The sequence below is a fragment of the Marmota monax genome, unplaced genomic scaffold (assembly GCF_021218885.2).
Source record: "Marmota monax isolate L192 unplaced genomic scaffold, Marmota_monax_Labrador192_F-V1.1 WCK01_AAM20220418_F8-fsc00030, whole genome shotgun sequence".
Classification (NCBI taxonomy): domain Eukaryota; kingdom Metazoa; phylum Chordata; class Mammalia; order Rodentia; family Sciuridae; genus Marmota; species Marmota monax.
Window position 1 is genome coordinate 4890064 of NW_026691988.1, and position 12502 is coordinate 4902565.

Here is a 12502-nt window from a genome sequence, read left to right on the forward strand (position 1 = left end):
AAGTATATATAATTATTGAATGAGTATCAATTATTGGTAAGTAGTAGATTGTGAAGTGCCTTTACAGTTTAGAGATCATAGGGCTTAATGCCTACATATCAAATGACAGAAATGTAAGACATAGAGAGGCAGAGGGACTAGAGCAAGGTGTTCTTCCCATTCTGATTTTGGAATACTCACCTCACACTCCACCTTAGTACTGGGGATTAAAACTAGGGGCACTTTACAACTAAGCTACATCCCCAGGCTTTTAATTATGAGACAGGGTATTACCAAGTTGCTTAGGGTCTCGATAAATGGCTGAAGCTAGCCTCAAACTTTCAATCTTCCTGCCTCAGACTCCCAAGTCACTAGGATTATAAACATGCACCATCATGCCCAGCTTTCAAATTTATTATACCCAAGACATCATGCATGTATCTGAGATCTGTTTTAATATCTGAATCCAAAGATATACATATGTGTGTCTTTTTTTCCTGTTTTTAAAAAATGTATTGGTGCATTGTAATTTTACATAATAGTGGGATTCATTGTTCCCATATTTATGTTGCACACAACATAATTGGATCAATTTCATGCCCCAGTACCTTCCCTTTCCCTCACCTCCTCTGTTCCCTACTCTACTGATCTCTCTTTTGTTGTTGTTGTTGTTATTATTATTATTATTATTATTATTATTATTTGAATTATATATGCATAAGTAGGATTAATTTGTTATATTCATACATGGACATACATAATTTGGTAGATTTTGTTCCCTAGTACTTTTAATGAATTCAATCCAAACTGATCACCATAAGAAGACCACCCGTGAATTTTCCAAGTGCTAAATGAACATTTGATGCAATTGATGCCTAGTAAAGATGACTGAGCCCCTCCACACTCATCCACCTCTGTAAGTATAATTTGGGTTATAATCTATTTTCATGTGAATTGATGTCACCAACTTATAACATTTTATCCTCTATTTTGCTTAGCCAGATAAAGTGGTGAAGAGTTGATAACAGTTTTTACTTTGGGGGAGGAGGAGCCAGGACAATCATATTGGTAACTGGAATCTCATTGTCCTCAAATGTTTTTGGGCGTTTTTATTTGCTTGTGATTAAAGAGAGAGAGAGAGAGAGAGAGAGAGAGAGAGAGAGAGAAAGAAAAGAAATAAATGGCATTAATTAGCTGTTTGGGTATGTTTTATCTTTTATCAGAAGGGGAAAGGGAATATAATTTCCAATGTAAAGCCAAAACAAACATGTTCCCCTTTTTCTCTCTGTAGCATTTCAAAAGTCTATCTGAAACTGAGGATCTGAACAGTAAAGGTGACTGCACAAAAAAATCAGAAGCTATGTCTGACACCACAGTATAATATATGAAAGTCTTTGAGATGTAAAGAAAAACATTTGCCCAGGAATAAAATATCAAATTCAGGATATAGAACTTTAAGAATTGAAATTTTTGTGCTCAGAAAGATGATTAGTCAAGCAAGGCTTAGTATCTTTAGTTGAACTGAGCTATAAAATAAGGTAAGGTTACTTAGCCATGGGGGAGCATTGATTAATTATAATTCACTGCTAAAAGAGCCTACTCCCAAATTTATCATTTGGTGATTAATAGACTTTAATTAAAAGGGTGAAAAGATTATTAAAATAATTGATCTAATATAATCCAATCAGAGTCACTATAAAAATAATCACAGTTCAAATGCTTTTTTTCTGTGAACCTGATCATCTGATAGAAAGATATTCAATTAACTGTGATTTTTTTAAATCTCACTGTTCCACTTTCTCAAAAGTAAAAAAATTACCATGTATTCTCAGCTTCGTATTCCACTTTGAACCTGTTTCTTTTCTTTTTTTTTTTTTTTTTTGGTCCTGGAGATAGTTAACTCAGAGATAGTTAACTACTGAGTCACATCTCCAGCCTTTTTTATATCTTATTTAGAGATAGGGTCTCACTGAGTTGCTTAGGGCTTTGCTAAGTTGCTGAGTCTGGCTTTGAACTAGCAATCCTCCTGTCTCAGCCTCCCAAGCTGCTGGGATTACAGTTGTGCACCACTGCACCTGGCTATTTCTTTCCTTTAAGTTCAGGTCAATTATACCTGCTCTATCTCCTTCACACTTTGAAGGTTTTTCTGAGTGAAAGATGCATGAAAGTGCTCTGTAACTCATAGTGGGAATGAATTAACAAAAATGGGTGATAGTAATATAATGATCCTGGCTACTTAATATTATTCTATTGTTAGGACTGCAAAAGTACTTTTGTTCAAGTAAACATTTCTCATCTATTTAAGTACTGAAGAACTGCAGGGGGTTACTTAGGGGTGATAGGGAATATGTTACCAACTCCTTGATCATATCATGCCGAGCCAGATATTGAAAATTATCAAGCTATGGAGCATTTGTTTTTTATCAAATATATAAGGACCTCAAAATGATTCATCAATAATTCAACTTGTTTGTTCTCAGTGAACAAGAGCAAGAAAAAATATGCTCTCCTATGATAACATCTCAGTCAAGGTGATGCCCTGTACTCCTCTGGTTCCTGTTTCCTTCTTTCTGTGGTCTTTGCTCTGACAGTCACCCCCTGGTGACTTTCTGGTTTGGTGTCATTCTCTAGGCGGGCCCTAATCTCAAGAGTGACAGCAGTTAGACACTAAGATGTAGCCTGCTTTATCCTATCTTGACAAGTCTAGTTTCTATCTTCTAAAGCAGCCCTAAGAGCCAGGAACTCAGACCAGGTGGAATGGTGCAATTTCTGCTGAACAGGAACACAAGTCAGTAGAAGCCCCAAGAGCAATAAAAGCTGGAGATTAGCCTGAAAAGCCTAAGTCGACTCATATCCACGTCGTATTTTTTCTGTTTATCACCATATTCTCCCCTCTAGATATGGAGAGAGTTGCATGACCTATAGTCAGTCCTATGTCTAGTTGTTGCTAAATTACACGGCATGACCTTCTTTTACTGTAGTTAATGATTGTTGTGAACTACTTCCTGGCTATGTGGCTATGAGCAAGGTATATATTCTCCCAGGGCCTCTGTTTTCCTCATCTGCCAAACAATGATAATATGTGCCGAATAATTTTTGCTGTTACTATTATTATTGCTTCATCTCTACAAGATTGAGCCCTACTGTGAAGGTGATGCTCAGTGCAGCTTTGATCCAGGTTTCTGGTCAGAACCCCACCTGTCCTGTTAAGAGAACTTCAGTAAATCCATGTTCTCTATTCTTATTTTTCTGTCTCTCTTCACAAACTCTTTTATGGCTCCTTGCTTTCAAGTCAAATGATCCAAATGGTTTTTCCTAAAATTAATTTAACTTCCAGTTATACTAGCTAGTGTCGATGACTTTCCCTACAACTGCACCTCAGAGTCTCCCTTTATCACTCTTTTCTTTTTCTTTCTTTCTTCCTTTCTTCCTTTCTTTCTTTTTCTTTCTTTCTTTCTTTCTTTCTTTCTTTTTCTTTCTTTCTTTCTTTCTTCCTTTCTTCCTTTCTTCCTTTCTTTCTTTCTTTCTTTCTTTCTTTCTTTCTTTCTTTCTTTCTTTCTTTCTTTCTTTCTTTCTTTCTTTCTTTCTATACTTGGATTGAACCTAGGGGTGCTTTACCATTGAACTACATCCCCAGCAATTTTTATTTTTTATTTTAAGACAGGGTTTCACTAAAGTTGCTGAGGCTAGCCTTAAAATTCCAATCCTCCTGCCTCAAGCCCCCAGAGTCACTAGGATTACAGGCATGCACCACCATGCCTGATCTATTATGCATTTGTAAAAACTCCTACACGTGCACAAAACTTGCAGAGAAACTAGGTTACTTGTACATTGCTGCTGGAAATTTAAAAATGGTACCTCCATTCTGGAAAACAGCTTGGCAATTTCTCAAAAAAAAAAAAAAATCTCAACTCAGCTAGGGGCTCAGAAAAGCAGGGGGGTGAGATTGATGCCAATGATGAGAATCAATCAGGGACAAGTCCTGTTTCCCCAGTTGTGAAGTTTGAACAACCAAGAAATGCCCAGGCAAGCATACAAAACAAGTTTTATTTAAAGACTAGAATAAACAGAGACTTCTCTGCAGAGAAGGGTGCCCAGAGCTATATGTCTAAGGAAGTGGGGGCATCCTGCCTTTTTAAACATTTTAGAGTTTCTTTGTTCTCATGTCCTCCTTCTCCCCTTATCTTGCCTACATAACTAGTGACAAAAAGATGGGCCAAAATGTGGGGAAGAAGCCTTTTAGGGGTGTCTTTCCATGTCTGCCCAAATGGGCAGGAATGGAGCCTCCCAGGAGATGCTTCATTAAAACTCTTACAACTCCCTGCAGGAAGGAACAATTCACTGGAGATAGTCTTTGCCTCAAGATGAGGTTGAAGCACTCTTTTCTCCTCTCCATCTTCTCTACTCTGGAGAAATCTGACAGGAGGACTCTGACAGGAAGGTTTTGGTAGGGGAGGGGAACTATTTCTTCAGTTTCAGGTTATGCCACTAAGCAGAGTGACAACATGAAAAGACCTAGAAGAAAAGGTGGAGTCTTGCAATTGTTGCTTTACCCACCTGGAATGTTGTCTCAAGCCATAACTCTGCTGAATGGAATTCATTTAAATGGAAGACCAATTAATCTGCAATATCAATTTGGGAGTTCTCACTAATCTAAATCAACTAGCTGAGGCTGAGTGGTGTGTTCAGCTTTAGGCATGAAGAAGCTGTGGGCAGATCTTCCCTTTCTAAGCAGTTCTTCCCCATTAACAATGCTGCTTGACCTCAAGAATATGTTTCCTTTTACAAGGTGCAATCTCAAGCACACACTCCAGGGCTGTGGCTCCCTTACTCACTAAGATGAATGTCCTATGTCCTAATGTGCGCCCCCATCTTCCTTACCAAGTCATCTTCCGGTCCAGGAGGTTAGACTCAGCTCACCATAACCAAGTGTCTTGGCTCTCTATCAAATATGAACAAAAGAAGCAAAAGCAAACCAATAAGGGTGATAGTTGAAAAGAATATAATAATAATAGAAGAAGAAATGAAAATAGCCAAAAGTTCTGAAAACATAGGAAGAAAATAAGGTATTAGTACTGCATTCAGGACAAAGATTTGTCTACACTGATTTTAATTACCTTAGAAGGAAAAAGAACTCTACCTGTATTTATTCAGCAACTGATTTTATGACTATCAAATCTGAATATATAAACTAGAACTTAATTGATTTGGATTTCAATTTTTGTTTGGATTTGTAAGACTTTTTTTTTTCTTTTTCAGTACTAAGGATCAAACTCAGGCCCTAATGCACACTAGATAAGCATTCTACTACTGAACTATATCCCTAGTCCATTTTATTTTCCATTTTGAAACAGGATTTCATTTTGTTGCCCCGGCTGGATTTAACTTGAGATCCTCCTGCCTCAGCCTTCTGAGTACAGGGATTACAGGCATTCGACACCATACCAGGCTTGATTTGAATGTGGTTTTGTATTTGTAATGCTATTGTTGACCCATGTTCAACAAAAAACACACTTTTTTATTTCTTCATTTTAGTACTGCTGATGAAATCAAAGGTTATTACTGAACACCAGGTTTTCCTGGATTGGGCCTACACTGTAACCCTCAAGCACAAACAGGCTGCCATTAGAAGGGGAACTGTGAATTTCTGAAAGGAATTAGTGCAAATATTTAAGAATTGTGAGTAGTTCCTAATGAAGGCTCATTTCATATAGCCCTGAAAACTAAGGTTATGGTTTCCTTAGTTAATACTCTAGGTAACATTTTATTTTTTCTAAATATATTGTTTCTGGGCTTATTCTTTTATGTGTTTATTTCATTAGATGAGGACCCATGCAAGTGACTCTAAAGGAAAAGATGATACCATGGGACTGATCTTTTTTAGGTTATTTCCTTTCAACATGATTATATCTAGAGGTATCAGCCTCTTTATACACACACACACACACACACACACACACACATACACACTCTCTCTCACACACACACACTTTTTTAGTTGTGTGATCTTAATTTTATTCACTTATTTATACGTGGTGCTGAGAATCAAACCCAGTGCTTCACACATGTGAGGCAAGCACTCTACCACTGAGCCACAAACCCAGCTTTCACATCTTACTATTAGTTGTAATATGGTTTCTAAGAACAACCATAGGAAAGTTGAAAATTTCTAAATTGAACCGCCATAATCTGGGACTGTATTTATTAACCACTTCTTTTGATAGCTAGATTTGAGAGAGTATATGTAACATATTAAATCTTGATAATGAAAAAAAATAAGCCAATAGAATGATATTTCATCAATACGTGATGTTTAATATTTATTGCCAAAATCAAGTTTCCTATCTAAAACAAATGAGTTATTTGGGGGAAAGTAAAGCAAACTAATCATGCAAAAAAAAAAACCCATGAAACATCCCAGCAGGTATATTCCTGGCATTTGTCTCAGAGAAATGAAGGTTTATGTTTTCACAAAAATCTGTTTGTAAATGTTCATAGCAGTTTTATTTGTAATCATAAGCCAGAGACAATCCATATATCTTTTAATAGGTAGATACACAAGACATCCATACCATGAAATGTTACTCACCAATGTAAATGAATGAACCTGGATGTATCTCAAGGGCATTATACTAAGTCAAAAAAGCCAATCCCAAAATAAAAGTACATATTGATTCAGTTTTACATTTCTTGAAATGACTAGATGCCAGAAATGGAGATTAGTAAAGGTGGAAGGGAATTAGAGGAATTAAGAGTAGCTGCAAAAGGACAACATGAGGGGTGTGGTGACAGGAATATTCTGCATCCTGGTTATAATATTATATCATAGTTTTTCAAGATGTTACTATTGGGAGGAAAACAGGGAAAGGAGAAACAGGATCAGTGTATTTATTCTTACAACTTCATGTGAACCAGCAATTATCTCAAAATCCTAAAATTTTAATTAAAAGAAATATGATCTGTATATCCTTATTTTTCCTTTAATTTGTGTATTATCCCAATATGGGATAAAATATTGTCTTAACATAAAAATATCCTTATTTATTTATTATTAATATATTATGCAGTTAGCTACATAAAATAGTAATTTTCATTTTTAAAGAGTTCATTTAAGCTGGGTACCTTTAATATATTTAAAATATAAATATATAAAAAATGCAAACATATACATAGGAATATCCTCTGATGATTTTGATCTACTTCTTGGGTTTCATAGTCTCAAACATTTTTTTCTTTATCCTTCGTTTACTGAGAGCAGCATGTTGAAAATTAGAATTTAAAAAGCTCTTAAAAAAAAAAAACCTAGAATCTTTGCATTGACATTGAGTTTTCAACATTCAACTGTGCTGGTAAGGGAAATGGACTGGAGATCCTGAGCAAAGTCCGAAGGCCAGATTGAGGCAGCAGAGGAGGTTGCTGTGGCCTCAGTGCTTTAATAGCGCCACCCTGAGGCAGCATCTGTAACTGCATGCGTTCAGTGGCATTGCCACCGGTCGGAAGAGGGGGCATCCCTGCACCAGTGGGCTTAGAGAGAAGAAACGCAAGTGTATGTCAGGAAAATTTGACCAGGGAGAACCAGGCCTGTCCCTGCTCTGCCCTCCACATTGGTTCAGGGGAACGTGGTCATACTCTGACCTACAGGTCACTGGTGCTCTTCCTGCACTGACCAACCTCCAAGGATGAAGGAAGTTGAGAGGAATAGGGAAGAGTTCGTAAGAGCCTTGTGATCCAACCTTACAGTTAGTGCCAGGCACCCTTCCAAAAGCAGTCCTCTTCAACCCTGGGTATCCATTTACGTTGGTTTTGGTGGTGTGGAATGGCATCCCATCATGGTTTTGATTATTTGTCTCTTCAGGATCTGTTTTGCTTTTCTTCTCTATGTGACTTAGAAGCACTAGAATCCACCCACATCCTCCAGCTAAAAACCTAGAATCATCCTTGATTCCTCTCTCCTTCCCCCTCCACAGCAACAATTGTGTCAGTTCCACTTCTGAATATATCCTTTTCTCTCCACCCCTCCACCTCTCTAGTTAAAACCATTATTGTCTCTCCCAAAGCTCCAAAGTTCTCCCTGCATCTCAATCCCTGCTTATCAGCAACCCCACTTGCTGTCCACAGGCAGATCCAAAGAACTTCCTGAAACTTCAAGTAGACTCTGCACACCTCCATTTAAATACCGTTACTCCCCACTTCCCTAACTCTATTTACAGGATTCTGGAAAGTATAGAGTGCTCTCATCTTCTACCACACCAAGCACATGCTAAGGACTGGTCTCTCTTCAAAATGAATGAATGGCAGACTCATTCTCATTCTTCAGCTCTCAGCTCAAAAGTCTCACCTCCATGCAGAGCCTTTGTCCAAACAAGGCCCCACACCTAATCAACACCAGCTAATTATTCTATCGTATCATGTTTTTTCCTTCAGAACATTTTTGTAAGATAATAAATAATTCTGGCATTTATTTACTGTTTGTTCCTTTTCCTGGTTAAAAGTTACATAAAGGCAGTAATCACAGCTAAATTCCTAGCAACTGGTATCAATTCATTAGAGGTGATCAAAGATATTTTTGAATAAATAGATAAAATCATTTATTCTAAAAAAAAGGAAGTTAATGTTGCTATTACAGCATGAAATAGACCAGGAGGTATGAGAGTTGACATTGTTTCACTTCAAATAAGAGCATGGATTTTACATGTCCATGGAGGGAGTGTGTCCCTAACATACAACATAAATTCCTGGATGGGGCTGGGGTGCTGATCTGATCTAAGGATGAAATCTACCAAGAGTACCAGGACACAAGCTAGGCATGGTGGTGCATGCCTGTAATCCCAGCTACTCTGAGGCTGTTGCAGCAGGACCTCAAATTTGAGGCCATCCTGAGCAACTTAGCAAGACTCTGTCTTAAAATAAGATTTAAAAAGTGTAGGAACATAGTTCAGTGATAGGGCACTTGTCTAGCATGTGTGAGGCCCTGAGTTCATTCCCTAGTACTGGGGAAAAAAAAACAAAGAAAGAAAAAAGAAAAGTAGAACTAAAACACAGATATGTTAAAGGGAATGAGTAATGTTATATCAAGCACCTTTCACACATCTGAAATTTTGAGAAAAACTGAGGGCCCAGGAGATGCTACAGAATGTTTGCATGGCAGGCAGAAATTTTGCTTTTTAAACAAAGACAAAAATCTCAAGTCAGAGAAAATATGTTTTAAAACCTGATTTCATAGTTAATTATTCTATACATTTGTGTCATCATGATATATTCAGCATATGTCAAATCAATCATTTCTTTCCTTGTCAGTAAAAATGAAGGTATATTCCATTCACAAAATCAGTGCACTCAGAATAAAAAGTAAACAGAGGAAGCAAGAAGGCTAGACAATTCATAACAGACTCTTCAAGGAGAAGTTTGGTCATTTAAAATAACAATCTCCTGGGGCTGAGGATAAGCTCAGTTGGTAGAGTGCTTGTCTTACATGCACAAGGCCCTGGGTTCAATCCCCAGCACCACAAAAAATTTTGCTGGTTTTTAACTATCTTTCTCATAATTAATGTTTCAAATATGGCTGGCTCAGTCAGTTACCCTTTCAGGGCAACTTTAAGTACAGCCCAACACAGGATCATCCAAAAGCACGTGGGCTCTTTCAGGGAGTGGTGGAGGCCCCATGGAGCTCTGTGTCCAAAACTGAGAAGACCTTCCCAACAGTGATATGCAGGGCCACCAGCATCTGTCTCCCAATCTGTATCCATCCAGGACTCAGAAGGCTAGATTTCATTAGGCAAAAGAGCAGTTCGTTCCTCTTCTGTGCCAACGATGTTTTGAGACTTAGATCTACTTTCAGAGGAAAAAAAGAGAATTTCAATATCTCTTATCTAAAAATGAACAACAAACAAACAAACAACATAAACAGTGCCTACATATCTACCCAACTATCCCCTTAAACCTGGCAAACATATTTACCAAGTAAGGGACGAGCCTCAGGGCCCCCAGAAATCTGCTAACTAGAAGGATGGATATAAATTGGTATTTCTTGACCACACCCATAAGCTGACATCTAAAGGCAGAAAAAAGAACTCTAAAAGTTGACCATACCTTCTTCTTCTCCTTGAGTGCTCCAGGAGGTAAAATAAGCCCATCACTAATCCCTTTAACACAGTGAAAAGTACTGGTTAATGTAAATCCTCCATGACAACTTTCTCCAAAATGTAAAGAAGATTGGGGAGGAGGGAAAACATGGGTTACTTACACTTATCAGAGGCCACAGGCCTTGTATAGCTGCTGCCCACTCAAAACCAATTTTCTCATACAGAAATCCACCCAGCATTGGTCCTGCAAAAGCACTGACGATGGATAGATGAATTATTAAACAATAAAAAAAATAATTGCTTAGTAAAAGTCACTCGATTCCTCAGTCCCAGGTCTCCCTTAAATTAGGGCTACAAATACTGAATAAAAGATAGTGGAATGAGATGGATATCATGTATGAAAACATGGATGGTGTGAATATACTTCGTATACAAATAGAGATATGAAAATTGTGTTCTCTATGTGTAATATGAATTGTAATGCATTCCACCATCATATATAACAAATTATAATTTAAAAAAATAAAATAAAATACAGTCTTCAACTTTCCTGAGAACAACAACAACAAATGTCGATTCTGGGGCATAGCATTGGGTATAAGAAAAGAATTGTAGGGCAGGGAGTGCCTCTCAGTGGTAGAGAGCTTGCCTGGCAGGTATGAAGTGCTGGTTGGATTCCTACAACCACTACAGAACAAAACAACAGAAAAACTACCTGATAATGATGTTCAAAAATTTTTAAAAAGGTGATACATTCGGAAGGATCTTTATATTATTCTATCCTCAGTATTTGCATCTAATATAATTCAATTGAATACTTATTTTTGATCATATACAACATTTCTAACATGTAGTTACCCTTATGATACAGTAGAAAGTAAAAACTAAATAAACAAATGAATAAAAAAATAAGATTCAAGGATGGATCCACCATATGACCCAACTATCCTGCTCCTGGGTATTTTTCCTAAAGATTAAAATTGGCATACTATAGTGACACAGCCACATCAATGTTTATAGAAGCACAATTCACAACAGCAAAATTATGAAATCAACCCAGATGCCTGTCAACAGATGAATGGATTAATAAATCATAGTATGTGTATATATATATATATATATGACATATATATCATATATATACATACAATGGAGTTCTACTTAGCCATTAAAAAGAGTGAAATTATGTCATTTGTTACTAAATGGATGGAAATGGAGAATATCATGCTAAGTGAAATTAGACAAATTCAGAAGCTCAAAAGTTAAATGTTCTCTCATATGCAGAAAATAGAGTAAAATAAAGGAAAGGGAGAGGGGAGGACAGGAATACATAAAGAGCCAGTCAAATACAAATTAATAAATGAGCAAAAGGAAGTCTAGTAGAGTAGACGAAGGAGAAGAAGGAGGAGGGAAGGGAAGGAAAAGGAGGATAATGAACTGAAATCAATTTTCATGCATGTATGAGTTGGTGGGTTGAACCCAACTACTATGTATAACCATAAAGCTCTAATTAAAAAAAAAAAAAGAGGGGTGGGAGAGCAAGGGAGGGGTCAGGGGGTTAGCAATGATAGTGGAATGTGATGGACATCATTATCCAAAGTACATGTATGAAGACATGAATTGGTGTGAACATACTTTATATACAAACAGAGATATGAAAAATTGTGTTCTATATGTGTAATATGAATTGTGATGCATTCTGCTGTCATGTATCTAAAAAATAAAAGCAATTTAAAAAAGATTTTAAAAATCTGAAGTATAGTTTTGTTTAGGGAACTTCCAAATACCACTTAAATAAGACAAAGTATGTGAGACCATTTTGCTTTGGTTTCAAATCTGCTGGTATAATCAGATTTTGGAGCCTGAAAGTATAGATCAGACTTCTGGCTCTACCCTGTACCAACAATTTTTCTTTAAAAAGCTCATCTGACTTCACAGTGTCTCAATTTCAATGGAGGTGCTATTTTCAAATACAAATTAATAAATGAGCAAAAGGAAGTCTTTCAGGTGTGGATGAAATTCAATGCCTACTTACCCAACTGACCACATGCCACCAATGAGACCTGAAACAAGTCCCAGCGTACTTAATCCCTCTTCAAATCCATTTTCACTGAAAAGAGAAATATGAGTGCATCCATTATTAAAAGGAAAACCTACATAAAAGAAAAAAGTTGTATGATAGATGCATTAAGAGAAACCACAGGTAATCTGGGCAAGAGCGAGAACACTCTGCTTTGTAAGATAATGCAGCTCAGTGGCAAAGCATGGCTAAGCATGCAAAGGCCCAAGTTTAATCCCCAGCACTAAAAATTTAAAAAGAAAAGAGAAAAAAACTAATTTGGAGGAATTTTCATCATATCAAGTGCTTACAGAATATATAATAAAGAAATTCATAAAAATAAAAAAGAAAGGTGGGCAGAAGAGTTTTCATGAAAATCAAA

At 36.9% G+C, this 12502-nt stretch overlaps 1 protein-coding gene across 2 annotated transcripts in view; it reads right to left on the bottom strand.

Annotated features, from left to right (window-relative positions):
- Window positions 1-9162: 9162 nt before the first annotated feature.
- Slc18b1 (solute carrier family 18 member B1) overlaps window positions 9163-12502 on the bottom strand; it is a 53365-nt gene continuing 50025 nt past the window's right edge. Inside the window, exons 11-14 of one of the 2 annotated variants that reach the window (XM_046449709.2) lie at window positions 12097-12171; window positions 10223-10316; window positions 10069-10121; window positions 9163-9807 (exon numbers count right to left, since the gene is read on the bottom strand). In XM_046449709.2, coding sequence (XP_046305665.1) covers window positions 9741-9807; window positions 10069-10121; window positions 10223-10316; window positions 12097-12171 — 289 coding nt within the window. In that variant the 3' untranslated portion in view covers window positions 9163-9740. Of the gene's footprint in view, window positions 9811-10068; window positions 10122-10222; window positions 10317-12096; window positions 12172-12502 lie in introns of both variants that reach the window. The other variant, XM_046449716.2, reaches the window with a different exon arrangement.